General features: G+C 43.0%; 4 protein-coding genes across 4 annotated transcripts in view; 1 reads left to right on the top strand and 3 right to left on the bottom strand.

Annotated features, from left to right (window-relative positions):
- Window positions 1-948: 948 nt before the first annotated feature.
- Window positions 949-5525, bottom strand: tada2b (transcriptional adaptor 2B). The gene is made up of 2 exons (XM_076143730.1): window positions 5140-5525; window positions 949-4550 (listed from the first exon to the last, which is right to left on the bottom strand). Exons 1-2 carry the CDS (start codon window positions 5494-5496, stop codon window positions 3345-3347), a joined length of 1563 nt encoding a protein of 520 aa, XP_075999845.1. The 5' UTR covers window positions 5497-5525; the 3' UTR covers window positions 949-3344.
- Window positions 5496-7573, top strand: cfap184 (cilia and flagella associated protein 184). Its single transcript, XM_076143731.1, has 3 exons — window positions 5496-6394; window positions 6535-6873; window positions 6975-7573. The coding sequence occupies exons 1-3, from the start codon at window positions 5648-5650 to the stop codon at window positions 7284-7286; spliced, it is 1398 nt and encodes a 465-aa protein (XP_075999846.1). The 5' UTR covers window positions 5496-5647; the 3' UTR covers window positions 7287-7573.
- Window positions 7574-8854: 1281 nt separating this feature from the next.
- Window positions 8855-9933, bottom strand: ccl36.1 (chemokine (C-C motif) ligand 36, duplicate 1). The gene is made up of 3 exons (XM_076143732.1): window positions 9705-9933; window positions 9452-9563; window positions 8855-9225 (listed from the first exon to the last, which is right to left on the bottom strand). Exons 1-3 carry the CDS (start codon window positions 9772-9774, stop codon window positions 9132-9134), a joined length of 276 nt encoding a protein of 91 aa, XP_075999847.1. The 5' UTR covers window positions 9775-9933; the 3' UTR covers window positions 8855-9131.
- An 889-nt stretch (window positions 9934-10822) lies between these two features.
- The window catches only part of tbc1d14 (TBC1 domain family, member 14), a 26638-nt gene continuing 16487 nt past the window's right edge, over window positions 10823-20973 (bottom strand). The window contains 10 exon segments of the mRNA XM_076143729.1: window positions 10823-14200; window positions 14284-14542; window positions 15072-15181; window positions 15914-16042; window positions 16777-16848; window positions 17171-17259; window positions 17441-17521; window positions 19581-19646; window positions 19649-19686; window positions 20708-20825. Of these exon segments, the coding sequence (XP_075999844.1) occupies window positions 14144-14200; window positions 14284-14542; window positions 15072-15181; window positions 15914-16042; window positions 16777-16848; window positions 17171-17259; window positions 17441-17521; window positions 19581-19646; window positions 19649-19686; window positions 20708-20825 (1019 nt within the window). The 3' untranslated portion in view covers window positions 10823-14143.

The raw sequence follows: 20973 nt of genomic DNA, 5'->3' as shown, positions 1-20973 counted from the left end.
AAGAATATAGGTAATCATCATACATTAATAGGATAAAATAATCAATAAAATGTTGATTTATGATTATGGTCCTACTGTGGATAATTCTGGGCCGGAGGAAAAAGCTTTGTTCTGTAGTGAAACGAATGCTGACACTGACTTGTTGGGATCATTCCAGACTCGTTGATAGACCCGATGATAGCGGATTTCATTCCTCAGTTATCTTTTGTTGTCTGTGTCATAAGAACGAGAACACTTGAATTTACATTTTACCATTGCAGGCTTCTCAATGCCCTTATATAGAAGACACCTTTAACCAGACATGTAAGGACGGTTCCTAGATGATTCTCTTGGTCACTGAGTGTCTGTAAACCATATTGAGGTTTGAATGTGAACAGATCTGTCATCAAACCTCCACAGCGGCAGAATAAACTGTTCAACTTTGACAAGCTCCTTAAGTTTGGTAATGCTTTCATTAAACACCATGTTGATTGATGTGTAGTGACATCAAATTCAGCCCGATTGTGTTCTGCATTTGGCCCAGCTAGTTATCCTTTGGCCCGCATTCCTGTTAGGCAGTCTGATGCAGCCGGTCAATCAGAACAAAGGTAGGGCCTCAAAGATCAACAACGGAGTTCATAGTATTGACAACAATGCTTCATTAAGAGGCAAGTGGATCAATATGTTGCAAAGGTTTCAAAGTAAAGCCCCACAACTCAACTCACAGTTCTAGTATGTGGAAGGAATGAAGGGAAACAGTCTAGATTTGAAAGCACACAGATGTTCCCCCATTAGCTGTATCTGGGCTCCCCTCCAGAGACTCGGGATGGGATTAAGTTGTATTCTGCAAACATTGAACAGCAACTCTGGATAATCTGGGGAGCTCACTGGCTGCACCACCAGGGAAAACTACCAAGCTCTTCTATTTGACTAAAGGATCAACTGGGCTGTGTGGAAGTATTTGCACTTTTAATACAGCTACAGTACACACACACCACCATCATGTGCAATAGGAGCTTTAGGATCGATACAGCATGACATCACTGAGAGCTTCAGAGAACAGTTCCAGCTGACATGCCAAAATCAGTTTTTATTACAAAAGCTAAAAAAATAACAATCCATTTCACAGCTCAGCAATTGTAGGTTCTTCCTCTTTATCTTACAAAATTATTTACATTTGCTAGATACCCCCCCCCCCCAAATGAGAGTATCAAATATAATTCCCAACAGGAAAGAAATCACTTTCCAATCATTTCCTATAAGATATTTATCACCAGAGTTATGGAAAAAGAATCTGAGGCAACCATCGTCACCGGTCATTCTGGAAAATGAAATTACAAATGTTGACCGTAAACAAAGACATTCAAACAGGAGCACCAATCACATAAGTCTTTCTTTCAGGTCACTAAGTGGATTATAGCGACACCATGACAAACCCTGAATCAACAACGGCCACTAAAGCATCTGAGGACGACCAACACATTGAGATCATCCCTGGGATCTTTGTTGTTGGGTTTGGAGGTTTATTGAAAACATTAAAATTCAGTATGAGAACTTATTAGATAGCTGCCACTCCTACTTCTATTCAACACACTGCAAGAGTCATCAAAGGTGGTGAATTAGGGATGAAATCTATGAGGAGCCTTGAGGCCCGAGTGTCTGCAGACACTACAGTTGTTAAAACATTTTTTTTATAGTTAACTGAAAATGGAGAGATAGAAATTCCTCCTTGATGACCCAGAAAAAAAACAATGCAATCTCTTTGGAAGCAGTCAGTACAGAACATAATGAGTCTTACACAAGTTCTGTCTATGCAACACACACACACCTATCTGGTTTTATCTTAGTATGTCTGCAGTGAAATGGCAGCCGATTCAGTCACAATTTACATTTCAATGGCTCAATGACGAGCATCAAAAAGGAGGGAAATGACAAAATGAGGCTCCCTGTGTGAAAGTGAAAGCCGAGGCTGCTAGAAACTGATCTTATGTCGTGGTACATTGAACACAGACACACTTGCTTACTCTTGATATTGGCCTGTCAGCATCATCCACCCGTCCCATAATATACATACAACCCAGAATTCTCTATAATTTACGTAACTCTCTTTCTTCTCATTGTCAAACTGGTGGAAGAACAATTCATGCACACTTTCTCCAGCAGGGGGCTCTAACTACGACGTTTACATGCATCCTTTACATTACTGCTGTCATTGGTTCATACTGGGATTAAGGCAAAAATGCGACAGAACAGCAACATCATGGACAGAGTTAATAGATTTCTGTGATGAAACACTTTAGACGTGTTGTGTAATTGCACAATGAGGCAAGATCTCCCATGGAGGAAATGCACGTTGAGGTGTGTTTCACCACGTTTACATCATCTCCCGATTTCAATAGTTTTAAGGAGTATAGGTGGAGAATCTCTTTGCCTTAATCTCAGTATGATCAAACCTTTTAATATGCATGTAAACATACTGACTGAGGGCTTAAGGCTACTGCATAAACACAGAGCAAAGGATCCAGACTTTATAGTAAAAAATTGTGCTTTAGCGTTTGAGAGTCAGAGGTTAATGCTCTGACACATTCATTACATGTTGTCCTGCACCTCACGGAAGCAGGACATTTAGAGCTGGACCGGGACTTCTGCACGAGTAAAACATGATTACCGGTCTCCCAAAGTGAGGCGGTGACCTCATATGATCTTACGATGGTGCTCAGGCTCCCATCATCACTGCCCAGACTAACCAGTAAGACGAAGAAGCTATTTTGGACAAGCGAGTGATTCAAATTCAACCATTTGCTGGAGAGTTACCCGATGAAACTTTAAAGGATGGAAGGTTTAAAGACGGTTTGTGACATCATTCGCCCACAGCCCATAACTCTCTATAACTGACCCTCATTTCTCTTCATCCTTCCCCTCATCTTCGTCACCACAGAATGGCTTTTGCTCTGTTGCTGTTTGCATTAAAATAGTGTTTCTCCACAGAGACCTTCAGTAGATCAGTCGCTGACATTTTTACAAAGACTTTATATATAGAATATACAGTATACAGTATGTTACAACAAGTATGCACATGTATTGTGAACCCACAGATATATATTTGACCCCTCGCATCATTGACATTGTTAAAAATCTGATTCAAAGATAGAAGCTTATGTGTATTCCTAGACCAGGTAAGAAAATATTGTTTGTTTTCCCAAATCGCCATTTTTGTCTCTGTTATGTACAGTACATATCCAAAAGGTCCCGTGTGAAAAGAAATGGAGAAATCAATAGTTCGGATCTGCCTGTTGAGCAAATCTCCTTTCAGCTCTCACAAGTTGTAACGTCTCTAAGCTGAATTGTTACGGTGGTTACGGTTGTTATGAGGAGTCGCGGGATATCCATCCGCTTTCTGTGAGGAAGGTGAGAATGCGCTTCTTGAGGACTTTGTCGAGGTAGCCGGGCAGGCGGCTCTTGACCGGGATGCCTTGCCTTTTCTGCAGGTGATCTTTGATAATGATGGTTTTGACAGTCTGGTAGCGAGCAGGGGTGAGGTTCAGAGAGTTACACAGGACCTTCTCCCGGTCCGAAAGGAGCTCAAAGCCCGTAAGGTTCTCAATTGCAGCAAACTCCCCGTCCTTGCCTTCTTCCTTGATCCCCCCTCCGACCCCCAAGCCTCCAGCGGCCCCTCCTCCGGCTCCACCCCCGAGTCCGACCCCAGAGCCGAGGCCGACCCCTCCGCTGCCCCGCTTTGAGGCCACCACGCTCTTGTTCTCCTTGCGTTTCTCTCGTTTGTGCCTCGCCGCTTCGTATTCGACAGAGTCTTCCAGGCGGGTGATGCCATTCCGGCGGTAGCGCTGCAGCTCTCGTACCTTGGCTCTCAGTACACGCTCTTTATGCATGTTTTCAAAAAAGTCTTCAAACTCCCGGTGGGCCATGAACTGGCAGAGCCCCCGTAGCCTGACCCGCTGGTCCTTCTCCTCCTTGGTGATCTTTCGTTTGGGTGTACTTGGAACAGGACCCGACCCTACCACTGTTGTAGAGCCTGGACCAATTGCCAGGCTACCGCCACCTGCCACACCACCAACGCCTCCACCAACTCCACAAACTCCCAGCACTGCTGGTTTGTCCTTCTCCTTGTCCTTCTTGTCCCGCCCCAAAAAGGTAGGAACCAAGTTATAGTCCCGTGCAATGTTCTTACGTCTCTGACGTTCCCGGAGTTTACGCACATACATGTCAACATGGGCACGCTTCATCTCAGTCTCTACATCCTCGTCATCATAATTGACCGACAAGCCGCTGATGAGCTTCTCAGCGTCTTGATCATATTCGATCTCATAGTCATCGCGAAGAGGCATGTAACCCAGCTGCTGCTGCTCGGCCAGGCTGATATCCAGGGGGGGGAGTGGAGTAGTCAGGCTGGGGGACAGGGGACCCCCACTCGGGCAGGTATGGTCCGTCACCCTGTTGGGAATATTGTCAGGTATGCAGGCTTTGCCCAGGTTTCCATGGATGTACATGGTGACGTAGTGCTCCATGACTTCCTGAGGAGTCCGGGATGCTCCGACATTGGCGGCCATGTCCTCCTAAAAGACAACACATAAAGCATTGTATTACTTAAGACAGGTACCAATTTGACGCTTTTATCCACAGCAACGTACATATGAGATTTGAAGACAAGCAGAGATCCAGCCTGAATAGAACAACAACAAGAGTGAGTGCCATCAAGTCCATCACAATTGTCAACTACTATTGGGTAGCTGAGTAATGGACGAGTTGAGTGGTGGCTTTGTTCCCAATGGCAGCCACTTACTTAATCAACTGGCGCTTAACATTACAGCTTCAGACGTAGTTTGGAGACTTTCTTGTTCCGAAACCTTTAAATGATTTTCTCCCACGTACTCTGACTGAAATAGCTTCAGAAAAATAAACTAATTCCTGTTGTATATTTTAAGCAGACTTTACAGAAACTGTTGTTGTCGTTGTTGTTGTTGTTAGCAACACATGTGTTTTCCCTGCTTGTTGCAAGAAAAGGGGCTACAATGCGAAAGTACGTAAAAAGAAATTAAACGTGCGTGCAAATAATTTCGCTGCTGGCTAAATCTGACTTTTTTAGACTAAAGTTTTGATGTAAACTACTTCGTATAAGAAAATTAAAGTAGAAAAGTCAAATACCCAGTTTCCAAATCCATACTGTTCGATGGCATCTAGTAGCGACTGCTCTTCCCTGCTGGTCCATCCTCCCTCCGCTTCAGGACCCCAGAGCGAGAATCGACCGCCGTCGACCTGCTGATAACCATGCCATCTCCGGTGATTACCGATTTCTGCACCCGCCGAGAAGCACTCCGGGCACAGCTCGATATCCGGGCAGTCGGTGCAGCGAAGCCGTACGTTTGTTACGTCTGCAAGGCAGTTAACGCAGTACTTCTTGCCCAAGTCGGCCATGTTGAGTGGCTCCTGCTTCTTGTTGGAGGCTGAACCCTGCGCATGCGCAAAGGAAGCCTCTCCGGCGCGTCCGTTCGCCGTGCTCATTAATATTAATGAGGGAGTAAGCAGGGCGCGTGCGATTGGCTCCGGGAGCTAGTTTCCACGACGACCGAAACACAAGCAGTAGTTTGAAAGACTATTGAAGGCTACGAACAAGAAGATATTCAGAATATTGCAGTAGGGTTTCGATTTCGTCATGGATGTGCAGCCAGATCCGGACGAAGACGAGTTGAAAAATGACATACAGAGGGTCTCTGCCGATTCATTCAATGGTGAGGGTAGAGCTCAAGTTACTGTTGCTAACGATGAAAACGAAGATGTCATGTCTCCAGTAGTGCAGCCTGTTGAATTCTCCGAGCCTATGAAGGAGGAAGCCCTTGAGGAGGCTCTTGTTGAAGAAGAGCAACCAGGAGAAGACCACCAAGATGAGGCTCCCTATGGCAATGATGTCACCACAACTGAGGTCCTGGAGGCTGGTGAGATGAACGCCCTATTCGAGCAACTGCTTGCCGATGAAGAGGGTATTGTTTCCGAAGTCAAACACAATGATGATGGACTCCTGAGCCTGGATCCAGAGACCTCAGAGGTAGAGACGAGTGATGTCCTGGAGGAAGCAGAGGATGAAAAAGAGGAAGCCACCGCTGCTACTGCTCCTCCTGACAAAGACGATGACTACGAAGAGCAGCTGAAGCTCCTCCATCAGCTTTATGAAGAAAAAGAGGAAGCCAGGCAGCAGAGCATGCAGCTGCACATGAGGCTGATGGAGCACTTCAGGAAGAAGGCTGGTGTCTTAGCAGAGAGGAACATCCCAGTGTCAGACCAGGAGTATAACAACTACATAAGCATCCTCACTGTGCTGAAGCAGCGACTCTCTACACACTCAGAAACAAATCGACAGCAGGCGGAAGAGCTGAGGGTTCAGACTGAGGACAAGTTAGAGCAGGTAGATTTCTTGTTTTGAACCATCAGAATACAAAAGAACACCAGGAATCATGTTATGGTGTACTTACTGGTACTGCTGTGTTTGTGTGTCTGTGTGTCTGTGTGTCTGTGTGTGTCTGTGTCTGTGTGTACTATCCTTAGGTGGAAAATGAATGGCGTGCATTCATGGCCCTGAAACAGGAAGTAGCTGTGACCGTTCCTCACATGGTTAAAGAAGCGGCCCAGGCTAAGGTGGAGTCCATCCTGGCATCAGAGCAGCTTCGACAGGAGGAGCTGATCCAGTTGCGCCTAAAGCACATCAAGCTCAAAATGAAAATCAGCAAGTTCAAGTCCGAACTCCAGGCCATGGAAGATCAGAGCAGCGACCCTCACAGCAAGCTGGAGGTACAGGCAACCTACAGTCTGGAGGGCAGAAGGAAAAATGAAAAGCGATGCGAGCTGTCAGTGAAGGTGCACAAGGAGATGATGGGCACAAGGCAGGTGAGTGGAAGGATGAAGAGGTAGGAGGAGGTGTCTAATCCCACAGTTTACATCTGAATTCACTTATACATGATCTTTTATAATATCCATTGCATTGTCAGTTCTTGCCAAATGTAAAGGAGAAGCTGGACTGGACTAAGATGGTGGTCCAGACCAACAGATCCCAGCTGGCTGAGCTGGAGGCCCTGACACTCAGACAGAGGGATGTCCTGACCGGGATCAGGCAGAGCTGCAACAGGCTGCACAGAGACAACCTGCAGCTAAAAGACCGCTGTGGACTGCTGGGGGACAGGGTCCTGCTCCTGGACTTTGAGGACACGGTGGAGGACTGTGACAGCCTGGAAGACAAAATGCAGAGTTTGGAGTGCAGGAAAGCTGAGATCCTACAGCTTGGCAGATGGAGGAAAACATGAAAGCCGGGACTGTATTTGAACATGAAAGATGCACATACATGCATGTTCACACGCTTCAATCACTTTCAGTGGGTGATGGGAACAAACACTTGATCAGACTTCATTAAATCTACTTTTTCTCAAATGTGTTCATATTTGTACTGACACTAATAAAGATGGTGAAATGTTCTTGTCCTTGTATCTCTGTTGCTCACCTCATAGACGTAGCGGTTTCCATCATTGGTCAGTAGAGGGCAGTGTTGTGTAATCTATACATATATATACTGTATATACAGGCTATGTACTGAATATTGCACACAGACCTAAAATAATAATAATAATAGTAATAAAAATAAAACAATTCAAAGAAATGACAAAATTGACAGTTTTGACTATGGCTATGTAATATGCAGAATTCTTATTCATGATAATACATTTTTTTGGCAATCTGTAGTCGAAGTATTGCATCTTCTGGATTAGGACTTGTTTTTTATTTTTTTTACGCGTTACATTCTCATTCCAATTCTCTCCCCCTTTCTTCTGTCTGTTTCTTTTCCTTCCTACCTTCAGCGCCTATTGCACAGTTGGTCTGTCTGATTTGAGGAAAGAGAATCTCTGAATCGTCTTTTTTTCCTTATATTTATTCCTGGTCTCCCTAGAGAGCGTTTGTGCTGAGTCAGTTTGTGTGGGCCTGTGAAGCCCAACCTGCCAAAGCCACCGGTGAGTCCATCTTTCCAAGTGAACATGCCATCATTATGTATTGTTCAAACCTCAAGAGGTTCTATTACTATTACTGAAATTCCAACACCTTTGAAAATGATGTACCGTAATTTTCGGACTATAAAACGCACCTGACTATAAGCCGCAGAAGCTAAATTGAGTGATGTGTACATATATAAGCCGCACTGGACTATAAACCGCCGGTTTTTTAATGTTTAATTACCATATGTAAGGGTTCGTGCACAGAGGGGATTGTCGGGAAAGAGGCGGCTGTTTGTACTATGTACTATGCTGTGTAAACTGTACTGTATCACATAGCGTTTCAGACACACAAACTTTTCAACTTTCAAACTTAAACGGTGCGCTCCCAGCGCACGTACAGTGATCTACAGCAGTGAAAAAGATTGAAAACCACTGATCTACATTGTAGCCTACAGTAGTACCATAACAAAAAACAAAGCTTACAGCGCTTGACGAGGCAATATCAATGGCTAAATTAAATGTTTATTTAAAAGTGCAAAATAAAGTGCCTGTAACACGACAGTAAGCGCGTAAGGCTAAAGTTGCAGTAACACGGCTGCTTAAAATATACGGTAATCAGCCTACCAGAAAAGTCATTAATCATCGTCTTCATCTTTTAGGCTAAGGTGCAGTACACGGCCGCCTTCCGGAGGACTGTAACCTGTAAAATCCATAGATTTAGGAATTCCCCTAGTGGCCGTTAGCTGTAAAAATCCATAGATTAGCCGCACCGTTATATAAGCCTCAGGGTCGAAAAATGGGGGAAAAGGCGCGGCTTATAGTCCGAAAATTACGGTATGTATGTTGAGTGGAGTGTGTATAAAATGATTACAGTAACATTTGCAAGCTATTTGTTATTGAAAGCTTTGATGTTTTTTATTCTGGTTAATGAAGTCACAACAAGAAAGATAATGCTGATCTAAGTTCCACACAAGTCAATAAGTAATTATACTTGCAAGCACAATGTTTGTTTAATATGACAGGTTTGCACATTCAAACTAACATCATTACCATAGCTCAACTTAAATGGTGAACATGATAGAGATAAAGCAGATAAAGCCATGAAAGCCAAAGTGGCTTTGAAAAAGGAAAACTAAACTAAAAAGCCCAGAGAGGCTTGCTGCTTCAGAGGTTACGTCCATCCACAACACGCATGACACCCTCAACCCAGGCCAAATTCGGATCCACACAGAGGTGTGCTCCTTTGTTTGTCACCAAGCTAGAGAAGAATGAATGAAATTTCATGGTTGAGAAATAGATTAACAAAACATTTTTTGAAATATAATGCTAAGACAGACAGACTGAACAAACAAACTGACAAGTGAACCAGAAAAGAAAAGTTCCTATAACCGTTACATAACACTTTATCATAATTTTGTAATAATAGTAATTTGCTTGTCATCTTATAAAGCCAATCAGACATCATCTCAGTTTTCAGCACTTACATGACTGCAGACCTGTGGCAGCGGTGATCAGTCAGATAGTATGACTTGACCAGGTTTTTGTTCACTCTTCTCGGGAAGACAGTGAAGCAGCAATCATCAGGCCCACCGGATTCTGAATGAAAGAAAAAATAGCAGGGTGATTTAAGAATTATCATCTTTAATGTGGATCTGTTTAGTTTTGCCTATTAATTAAGGATTAACAAATTACATGTGACAAGAACATCATGTGAAAATGAACAAATGCTGTTCTCACTGCTGCAGATCGCTGAGGAAAACAGTGCAGCTCCCAGAACGCACAGCAGGAGGAGGTGAGCGCTCCGCATGATGAATATTCCACTGGAGATGGAGATGATGAATATAAGGATGAAGACAAAGAGCTTCTGACAAAGGGAGAATTATCTGCCTTCCTCTTATCTAGACAGCACGTTTAAGAGCTGTTGTGGCTCAAGTGGAGGAGGGGTGGGGGGCGGTGAGGCTGGGTTAAGAGGATGTGTGTTTCATGGGGCATTGAAGGTGTTGGCGACAAATATTTTCCACCTCGCTTTCAAAAGGTTGAGAGAATAAAAAGAAGAGGTTTACTAGACAGGAAATGCAAATGTGGTTAGCTGTCAAAGTCAAAGCATGACACGTGGAATTACAGGCACATCTTAGAGAAGAAAAAAAAAAGCAGCACGAGAAGACAATAAGAGAAAGAATTATATTTATATAGTTATATCATTTTCGTGGAATTAATATTTCACAACAGTATGTGTATGAATATAGCTTTTAATCAGCTAAACGAGTTGTGTATATCTGAACCCAGAATTGTTGAACACTTAACACAAAGAGTAGACAACAAAAGTCTACAATCCCAATAATCAAAGATGTTCAATAACACAATGGTTGCTTGGAGGTGAAGACTTTACAATGTTTTTGTTGGCCACACACAAAGGCCCCAATATACTTAAGAGTATGTTAGATCAAGTGATTCAATTTCTACAGATTAGGCCATATAGTTGTAGGTCTAGGACACACATACTGTAACCTCAGGTGTTCTTGTGTTCTTCTTCCTCAGTGGCTGCAGACTATAAAAATAATGCTCACTGGTGCCAAAGTAGCCATTTGGCAGCACTCAACCAGCCATATTTTAGGCAAATTGGCCAGGTGTCAAAGTAGAGAAGACACAGAAGTTCTCTTCACCTGAATTCACCCTTGACTTCTAGTTCTTGGGCATGGGACTTTAGGATGAAGAAGACAAGTTGTGCGTTTGTGCTCTACTGTTCATGGTACTTGCGTTATGTTCAATAGTTTCAGGTAATTTTAGATCGAATGGTTTTTAGATCTTAATTTAATTCTGAACTTCTTTTGCAAAAACACTACAAAGCTGCTCTGATTAAATATGTACAGCTCTTTATTTAATAAAAACACAGTTAATACATATTTCAAGTGAGATACAGTTGCATGGTGACCTCTGCTGTCTCCATATACCAGTCCAGTACTGTACAGCAGATGATGCAAACAAAAACAACTCAACCAAATGAAGACATTGAGAAAATCGGCAAAATTACTAACAAGACATTCAAATTAAGGATCGATTCATTATTATTGAGATTGGATTGTAAGAGTACCAGGTCACATGATAATATTTCATAAAAAGCAAACAGCCTTGGTTGGGCTGCTTAGAGTCAATCCATACACAGGCCAGCCTTTGTAACAATCACAGTAACTAACACTTTGTCATTTTGGAAACACCACTTCTTAGCGGTCTACTCACTACTTCAACAACATCAACGACAACAAAAAAAAAAGAAATCTTAAATTGAAATCTCAAACACAATCAAACTTAAAATGACAAAGTACTCTGATGTGAGGCACAACTCAAGGCTTATGTGCAAAAAGCTTTATTGCAGTACTGCAGTGTTTAAGCACACTGGGGGAGGAGGGGGAGGAGTGCATTTAAAAAAAAAACTGATCAGTGTCAGAATTAAAACTTGATTGAGCTTCGGGCCGTAGTTGTGATGGGAAGGCTTTATAAATAAAAGATTATTCAGATTGGTCCGGTAAGGAATAATTGATGCATGTACTAATGGACATCAATAAGCAGAATGAGCTTCTCTTTCCAACACTCAGTATGTTTACAAGCAAATTGAAACTTTGATTCTAGTCAATTCAAGCAGAAAACACCATTATCAGATTCAAAATAACCAACTGATGGTGTCCTCTGAGTGACACACCTGGATTATGTGTGTGTACATTGATGTTCTTCCATCGTGTGCCAAATAAGCAAGGAGCCATGTCCAGTACACTTAGCCAACAGAAGCCTCTTCATTTCATCTGTGTATGTGGATTACTCTGCAGCACACACACACAAATTACCATTTCCAATCAATAAGTGCAGCACAGGAAACTGTGCGTGCGTACACACACACACACACACACACACACACACACACACACACACACACACACACACACACACACACACACACACACACACACACACACACACACACACACACACACACACACACACACACACACACACACACACACACACACACACACACACACACACACACACACACACACACACACACACACCTCGATTTTTGACTGCACTGCACTTTAAGGCAAAATGCGGAGTAATATGTATACATGGATGGAATAGTCTGTCCGTCTCTTGGTGAAAGCACGTCAGGCAAGGAAATGAACATGAAGATTGTTTACTCCAACTACGAAACGATTGATTTGACAATTACATCAATTTGCATAACCTGTGGTGTTTTCTGATTTAGTCACTGTGTGCCAAGCCTACGTGATCCCAAACTGCATAAATTAGTTTGCAAAAAAACAAACAAGATCTGCAAGGGACCACAGAACGACTCAGACCTGATACTGTGGTCGACTCAAACAGACCCAAATAGAGAGAGACAGAGAGAGAGAGAGAGAACAAACCGACACTGACAGCAGCATGATGCTTCACTAAAACAAATAGCTCTTTCTCGTTCGACTCCGGTCCAATTTGGTTGTTATTTATTGCCTTAATCTGAGTAGAATCCAAGTTTTAACGTCCATTCTGACTTTGTATCTGCACTGCAACAATGTCACCTAAGAAACGGATCTTTCTTCAATCATCGGCTGTCAGCCAATCACACTTCGGAAATTCCAGGCAGCAGCAGAGGAGATATTTAGTGCTATTTAAAGCTTCTCATTCAAGCCTTCTTTCAAGGGCAAAAACATCTTGTAAATGTTTGTGAAGTAGCTTCAGTCATCACTGCAGTCAACAGTAAGATCTTTCTTCAGCAAGAACCATCTTTCTTGTTGATTAACGCAGTCTAATTCTCAACCAATTAATGCTTTGACCACATTATCAAAGGAAACGCATGAATACCCACACTTCAGGTGCAACACGTTAACCACAGTGTGAATGCACTGTTAGACTACAAAGTTGCTGAAGAGGGGCTTGGTCCAGTTTTACTCTGTTTTTGATAAATAACAAGGATATCACACACACGCACGCACACACACAAAAACACCAAGACGATTGGAATATCAAGACAAACTGAAATGTACGCAGAAAAATGTCTGAGGAAAACAGTTATTTGATATGTTGTATGTGGTCAATGTGTCTCACAGCAACAAAACAGTTTTCTCTGTACTGTTGACTCCATTTTACAGGCAGCTTCTCAACTCTGAAGAGAGTTCATTTCAATGTAACATCGCCATGATCTCAGAGAGACTACTAAACATGCTTTAGGTGCTTAACCTAGAGTATAAAGGTTATGTGCATTTCTGATTAATCTTCATTCCTCTAAAATCCTCAGCGGTACTTCAAGTGATCTGAGGTTGATTTACTCATTAAAATAGCAGCCTGAGGCTTAGTCTTAGGGAAGGTTTACTTCATGGAAAGGTAAAGGAAAGATCCAAACAAATCAATAACGTCACACAGAAAAGACTGAAAACAAACAGCATTATGTGAAAGGAAAGAGGAGACGTCGACGAACAGGGACACGAGTTCTGGTTCCACTTGTCATTTCAGGTTGCTGGTCTAACCGTAAAACTGCGATTTGTTTTCATGATATCCTTCAATACACCTGTGTTTCATATACCTATTATACCCATTATATCCTGGGATATAAATGATCATTCGTCATCATTTTGACATTAAAAAAAGTAAAGCAAATGACACAAAATGACAAGTGGAACGTTACCAGTTTTGACAGTGAGAGACGGAAAGGTGGAGGATTGATTTAAGGAAATGGTTTATGGGGTTTCCAGAGGTCTGAATGAGCCTGGAGTGGGCGTGTGTAATATGCTCTTCAGCCTCTGCCAGCTACACATTCCAGTCCATAGCCTCCGAAGAGAGGAGGGGGAATGGTGGGAGTTCTCTAAGGCCTTTCTGATCCCTGCTCTATCACTTACAGACCCCATGCAGGGTCCTGACTATAGTCATGACAATGATACAGCTCAGGAGAAGAAAAGGTTCTCGTTTATCACAGCTACTGGATCTGCTGGATTCGGCCTACCCACAAACCAGATGTGTCCCACGTCTAACAAGGATCTCTTAGGTTGAGGCTGAATCTGGTTCCGTTCTGGTAGGCTGAAGTCTTGTTTGGCCTGTCATCCAGTTTCTCCCCAAAGGATGGAGCTGAACTGGCTTGAGCAGTTTGAGTCCATTGGTGTGTGATGTTTCCTTTTACATCTGACCTCAGCTCAGCGCTTTAGCACCGGGCTCCCTCGCTCCGGATCTTTCTGTAAGGCTTGCAAAACCTGAGGAGATGAAAGGTGGAAAGCAGATAAGCCACTGTTGATCTGTTCACCTGGAAAACACAAATGCCATCACGTCCGCCTACCTGAGCCCATTTCCTATTCCTGCTGGTCATGTGTATGGCGGAGATGTGCTGGAACAGCTGCTCGGGTGGGATGAGGTCAGGCAGTCGGGTCAGGAACTGGGCCATGTGGATAAAGTCCATGCAGGTGAGGACTTCCTGGTAGAGACGCAGCAGGCCCAGCGCCGTGCGGAACAGGAACTCCTCGCCATCTCGACAAAACACATCCCAGACGCGACACGCCAGGTCCAACGGCAATGACTTACTATACAGTGTAAAGATCCTGAAACAGAAGAAGAAAAAAGAATAACGCACGTATAAGTTATAGTCAAATGAGTAAATATAGGGGGAAAACAAGTCTATTTTTCGACAGTGCCAAGCCTGTATAATACAGGTGGTAGAGGAGTCTCCCATTGTTGTTGTGTGTATGGATACGAGGATAAATACCCGTTCAAATAGCCAATCAGGTAGAAAAATTTAATACATTTTGTCAGTAGCCATCTGTGAATAAGTGGTTACTGATGTAATGTTTTGATGTCATGTTGACAGACCCCTGCTCACAAACACACTTCCTGTTTTCTCAGAAACTCAGCCGACACTGAAACTGTGAAGTGAAATGTCAATCTGTTAGGGAATGACACATCACACACAACGGCACAGAATTACTTAAATAGCTACTCTTATAGCTACGCAGCAGCTCACTGAATTAGGAGCAAAATGGATCGGTGTGGACTGAAGCAGAGAGGAGACACACACACGCACAAAAAAAATGTGTGAGCGTGCGAGTGTGCGAGTCAGTGTTCCAGACTCACCAGTCGATTAAATAAATATCGGGGCTCAAGTTGTTTGTCTTGAAATGTGCAAAGAGCTTTGGTAGATTTTCTTCGAAGAAAACTTCAAATGCCCCAAAGTAAGTCAACATCTGTGGAGAGGAGAACAGAGAGTGTGACCTGACAGAGAACAGAGAGCGTGACCTGACAGAGAACAGAGAGTGTGACCTGACAGAGAACAGCACTAACAACAGCACTCTGCTCAATATGCAGTCCAACTATCTATTGACCCATGAGTCGTCTAACGCTATGAACAACTGTGTGTTTGGCTGAAACAATACAAAAAGCAAACATGTCACTGGGTGGGATGAACTACATTCTGGTTGGTCAAGACTGAGCAAGACACATATTGTTCATCTAAACAAAGAGAGTTTGAAGGGTCAGGGTAAAGAGCCCTTTAACCATGAGCCACGTGTCAACACTTAGCACTGTTGACATTTATTACTTCTACACACAAACACTCAAATGTCAGTTCTACTCTGATAAATGTCATGTAAACACTGTAGTCGCAGTAAAATTGGAATAAATTGATGTTGGTGTGCCTTGAGTAACAGATCAGGATTATGCGCTTGTGAATGAATATAATATGACTAAACAAACCGCAGATGTTTTTTTCCCCTACAGGCTGATGAAGCAATAAGTCATGTGTATTTAGCAGTGACTGGAATGATAATTAAACGGTTACATAGTGTGTATGTAAAAATACTGACTGATATTCTATGCAAACAATTATATCTGTTGTATTTTCATGTTTACTGCATGTTAAGTGAGTGTCTGCATGTCAAGAGAGAGAGTGTTTGAGTGGGAGTGTGTGTTATACTGACAAGGCTGTGGTCTACTCTGAAGAAAGCCATCTGACAGGGCTTGTTGAGCAGGTTGGCAAAAGCTATAAAGGCATCGGCTGTGTCCAGGTTTAGGATCAGCACTGCTGCGATGAATGACATTCCCTGCACCTAAATGTGAACAGAAGAGGAAAAGAAAACAGGTGAGGCGTAATTGAGTGAATGGTGAGGCAGGCGAGCTGAGGTTGCCAGGACCGCCGGCTGTTCAAGCCGGCTGGGAATGACATGTTTCAGTGTCTCCTGTCCCTCTCTTTAGAACAAGCACCTGCCTGTATTCTTGCCAAAACATGTACGATAGGAAAGGCGACTTCTCATTTCTCATTTCTAAAGGACTGCTTCCACTGAAATTACACCAAATATCAGTGTGATTTGGTTTTGTACATTCAATATTCAAGAACGCAGAGCGATTTCATTTCTTGCCCTAACAGGAAAATTAAATGCAGATAGAAAAAAAAATGCAGGTGCTTGAATGTGTGAGTGAGCTCAAGGGTTAGGGTCAGAACAGGAAGTCAACACAGTCATTTCTACACAAGATGGAGCTGTGGTGAGCAGCAGCGAGGCAAACCACAGCAAGCTGTGGCTCTTCAGAATGTTTGTTAAAAATACTCCATGTTGTAACACCTTAAGATATAAAATGCAGATTTGACACTGGATAAATTAGAATATTTCAGGCTGAAGTCTAAAGATAAATTATAAATCAAGGTTATGCTAGATGATACAGGGTTTATTAAAATACAGCCAGTTAGGTGGGTAGGGCAGAGGCGTTTGACAGGCGGATGAAAAAGTCTCATCTGTTCCTTTGCAACAAGAGTTAAAGACGTGGTTTGTGTGTATCTGAAACTTACATAGCCAACGTCTGGCCGGTAACAAGTGTACGCGCCCAAGATGCTGTGCAGCACATCACAGTAGGGCCCACCCTAATAAAAGACAGATGTAATTAGACAATGGGAAATACACACACACACACACACACACGGTTTTCCCTAGCATTATTAAAACTTTGATTAAACCCACTGTATGTTGAGTATGGGTGCTGGACATGCACTTTTTATATTACATTACATTAAAACAAACAAAATACTCCACGCCAAAGCCAAACGGACAATAGAATTTTTTTATTTATTTATGCTTTATATTTGAAAAATTCTGTTTTTTCCGCAGTGGCCCAGCTGAAATAAAAAGAAGACAAAACAACAAAAAGCACAGTGGTAAAAAAGTTGTGAGTGTTCTTTCACTGACCTGCTGGAATATGCAGAGGTGAGGGAAGGTCCTTGAGATGTCCAGCTTGATGAGCTCAAGGCTCGACTCCCGGTCAGATGAACCAGCATCTGGGATGATAAGGCAGCAAGAAAGAAAGAAAAAACAACAAAATTCCTCCCTTAGCCACCACTTCTTACACGTTACATCTGTGTGTATTTATTTCCGTTTCTGATGTGTAAAATTGGAAGGGAACATTAAAAAGAAAAAGCCAGAAATTGTGAAGGACTTGGTACTCCCTTCTTTCTCTACCTTCATTTTCAGTCTCTGGGGCCGGAGCTGGTGTGCCCTTACATTTCTCTCTAGCCCGGGCGAGGCAGATGTTATACAGCTCTGCAGAGAAAAAAAGAACAGTCAACATGAGACCAGGGCGACAGCGTAAACAGACCACAAGGAGAGAGGCTGACAAAAAGGCTGAGAAATATTTGCAGTTGTAAAAAAGGAGTAATTCATTTTTACTCTATAATTATTGCGGTTGATTGCCAAGCATAAAAGAGAAAATGCAATTGAAATATTACAAGTTTTCACATTTTATCAAAATTAACATTACTAACTAATTCTACACACTTGGCTAGAAACTTCTTTTACCACAGTTCACTTGTGAAGAAGGGACATCACAGGGTGTTAAAAGAATTTGAATGTATTTCATACTTCCAACAGATTTACTGTAGAACCTAAACATGATCTAAAATGGCTGACTGCTTAAGAGTCTCAGTCTGTGCAAGAAAATGCAACAAAGAGTGTGTTTATCCTCCGTGCCATATTTCCATGGTTTCTGCAGCATAAACAAACAACAAGTCTTAACAATGAGTATTTGGACAAAACAACTGGGCTGGAATGGGAAGAGCAGGAAAGCCAGGCTGCTCACAGAATACCTGTCAACCAGCACACCTGCATACACCTGCATCTAAATGAGGCATTACTGCAGTTTGGGCAGTGAGTTGTACTGTGGCGTGGCATTTGGCCCCTTGGGGCAGAGCTCCAGGAGGACACGCAGTTACACACAAACAATCCCATTCGCTCGCACAGCATGCGCAAACAAAGGTACACACACAGCAGACCAGAGGTCACCACAACCACAGGCCACACACACACACGTGTCTGTGCACATGCATTTTGTGGACCTTTAAATACTACTACGGCGGTTTTTAAGTTTTTTCCAAATTTCCCTTTGCAAAACAAATGGAGAAACTGCCTTCCTACATATCTCTCAGCTCTTTTCCTGTCTTCATACTTTTACATGGAAATGTCATTCAACTTTTTAAATTCTCACACGACTTCAAATAATTTCAAAACTGCCACTATTTGAAACCTAAGTAGTCCTACACACTTTCAGGTAGAAACGTCAAACAGACTTCAAAATGTTCACCACACCTGGGACATTATGGGGGGTCAACACAATTGTAATATAACCATGTAAGCTTCATCAGATCTTCCTCAGTCAGGACATACTTACTAAGATATTAATGCTGGCAGTGGTGTTTGTATCTGCACTCTTACTGAAGCATGATGGCAGCTGTGTGTATGTTGTGTAAGGAAAGTGATGGGGTTCAAATGGTTGTTTGGCCTAGGGCACCAAAATGGTCAGAAAAGGCCCCGTGCAGCAGTAACACTAATGGAGATTAAAGGATACAGAACTAGCACAGTGAATGTAATGTGCTGATGTCTGGCATGTGTTCCAACCTTTGTCTGCCCTCTAGTGACGAGATACTGGATGTAAATAATGAGGTTTCGGTGACACAACCTAAAGCTCTGCAGTGGTGACCCTGACCTCGTAGGCAACATCAGCTAAAGCATATTAATTGCAGAGGAAAGTGCTGAATAAGCTGTACTGCAACGCTCACCTCAGCTCACTCATTGCCAAAGATCAAGCAGGAGATAAATAAAATATAAAATAACAAATTAAACTTTTGACACTCACCCTTCCCCATCTAAATCTAACATTTAGTGACCTTAGTAGTGACCTTAGTCTGGGAGTTCTACTTTTTACTACTACAAAATACAGAGTCTCTCTCTCTCTCTCTCTCTCTCTCTCTCTCTCTCTCTCTCTCTCTCTCTCTCTCTCTCTCTCTCTCTCTCTCTCTCTCTCTCTCTCTCTCTCTCTCTCTCTCTCTCTCTCTCTCTCTCTCTCTCTCTCTCTCTCTCTCTCTCTCTCTCTCTCTCTCTCTCTCTCTCTCTCTCTCTCTCTCTCTCTCTCTCCTCTCTCTCTCTCTCTCTCTCTCTCTCTCTCTCTCTCTCTCTCTCTCTCATAAATAATGACTTTCAGTTGAAACCCTGTCTGCTGAAGGCATTCTTTCCTGTTGACCACACAGGAGAGAACATTGCTCCTGGACATCTCCATCTCTCTCTCTATAAGCTCACTCAAAACCAGAAAGTAAACAAAAGGGTGTACCATGGGTGATGTTGAGGTCGTTGCCAACAGCCAAGCTCCACACTTTGCCTCTGACGCTGGGGGGATGCCCTGCCACCAGAGGTCTCTCACTCGTCGAGATGTACACCTGGGGACAGTGTATTGTATCCTTAAGTAATTTCTGAGTGCGTTTTCAAACACAGCATAAATACATCATAGGCATCACATCAGAAGCTTATTCATGTTTTTAAGGTTTTAGTGGCCTCATCATGTATGGAGCGAATTTGAGGATCTCCATTTGTGGAATTATGAGCAGACACAGTCCATATGGGACTCGGTTTGAGGACCGGATGGTAACCAGTTCGAGTCCCCTGTGGACCACAAAAGCGTGGACTGGCAGCCGAAGAGTTGCTAGTTTGCCTCCAGGGCACTGCCGAGGTGCCCTTGCATGGCACCGAACCCCAAATCTGCTCCATGGGCGCAGGCTGTCTGTGGGCAATTAAGTTTGTTAAAGACAAACTAGCCTACTTTTCTCAACTCATTGCTGTGTTTCTAGAGATGCCTAGGCTACTCTGCATAGTCTCACAGTGATGCATAGCATCACTGTGCAAGATGCCGTTCTCACATGACTGAAGTGAAGCAGCATACACAGCAGTCTGGATACTTTTGAAAACCCTGTTTAGGTGTGAAAACAATCTTCGCGCACACTTGCATATTCTTAGTGTATTAGAGAAGCCGGCCATCCACACAGCAGTGCCTGAAACTGTATACTTTCCCTGCTGCTCGTGCCCAGGCCACAGTTGGGTACAGACATGTACTGGTACGTCCAGATGATGGTCTAAAGTCGCCGCTCTTTGTGTGGCTGATCATCGCACAGAGCTTACTGCAACCCGTTACACTGCAGTTGCGATTGTAAAGCATTTTGTTTTCTGCTTGTGTGTTACAAAACACTTAATTACGCCAAACAAGTGATCCAAACAGAGTAAAGAGAACGCCTGACATGCTCAACCAGAGCCATAGCAGGAGTTGCGTGGCAGTCTGAAACTTTTACACATCACAATCACACAACATGAAAAACAGACACTACCAATCACAGAGATGTTTATCTATGGACATTGTGTAGTTTTATTATAGATGTGTCTTCTGTCTTTCAGAGCGTCTGTACTCACATTGCACTCCAGTTAGGCAAGATGTCCTGGTTCCACGTCTGGGCGGCGGTCCCAATGCTCTCCTCAAGCTTACATCGATCCTCCAGCTGTTTCTTCCGCTTCTGAGCTTCCTTCAGCTCTGAGGAAAGATAGATGCAAAAAAACAAGGAACATAAAGGGCAGAAGATACAACAAGACAAAAGCTTTTATTCAAGAACAATCAGATTGACATGGCCACCACATTAAGATTGGGTTTATATACATTATTAACTTTTATTAGATAACAT

Source organism: Genypterus blacodes, unplaced genomic scaffold (genome assembly GCF_046128005.1).
Source record: "Genypterus blacodes isolate CSIRO-AG114 ecotype Tasmania unplaced genomic scaffold, CSIRO-AGI_Gbla_v1 ptg000027l_1, whole genome shotgun sequence".
NCBI classification, from domain to species: Eukaryota; Metazoa; Chordata; class Actinopteri; order Ophidiiformes; family Ophidiidae; genus Genypterus; species Genypterus blacodes.
The sequence above is the reverse complement of the archived record's forward strand: the minus strand, read 5'-3'. Positions and strand labels throughout refer to the sequence as shown.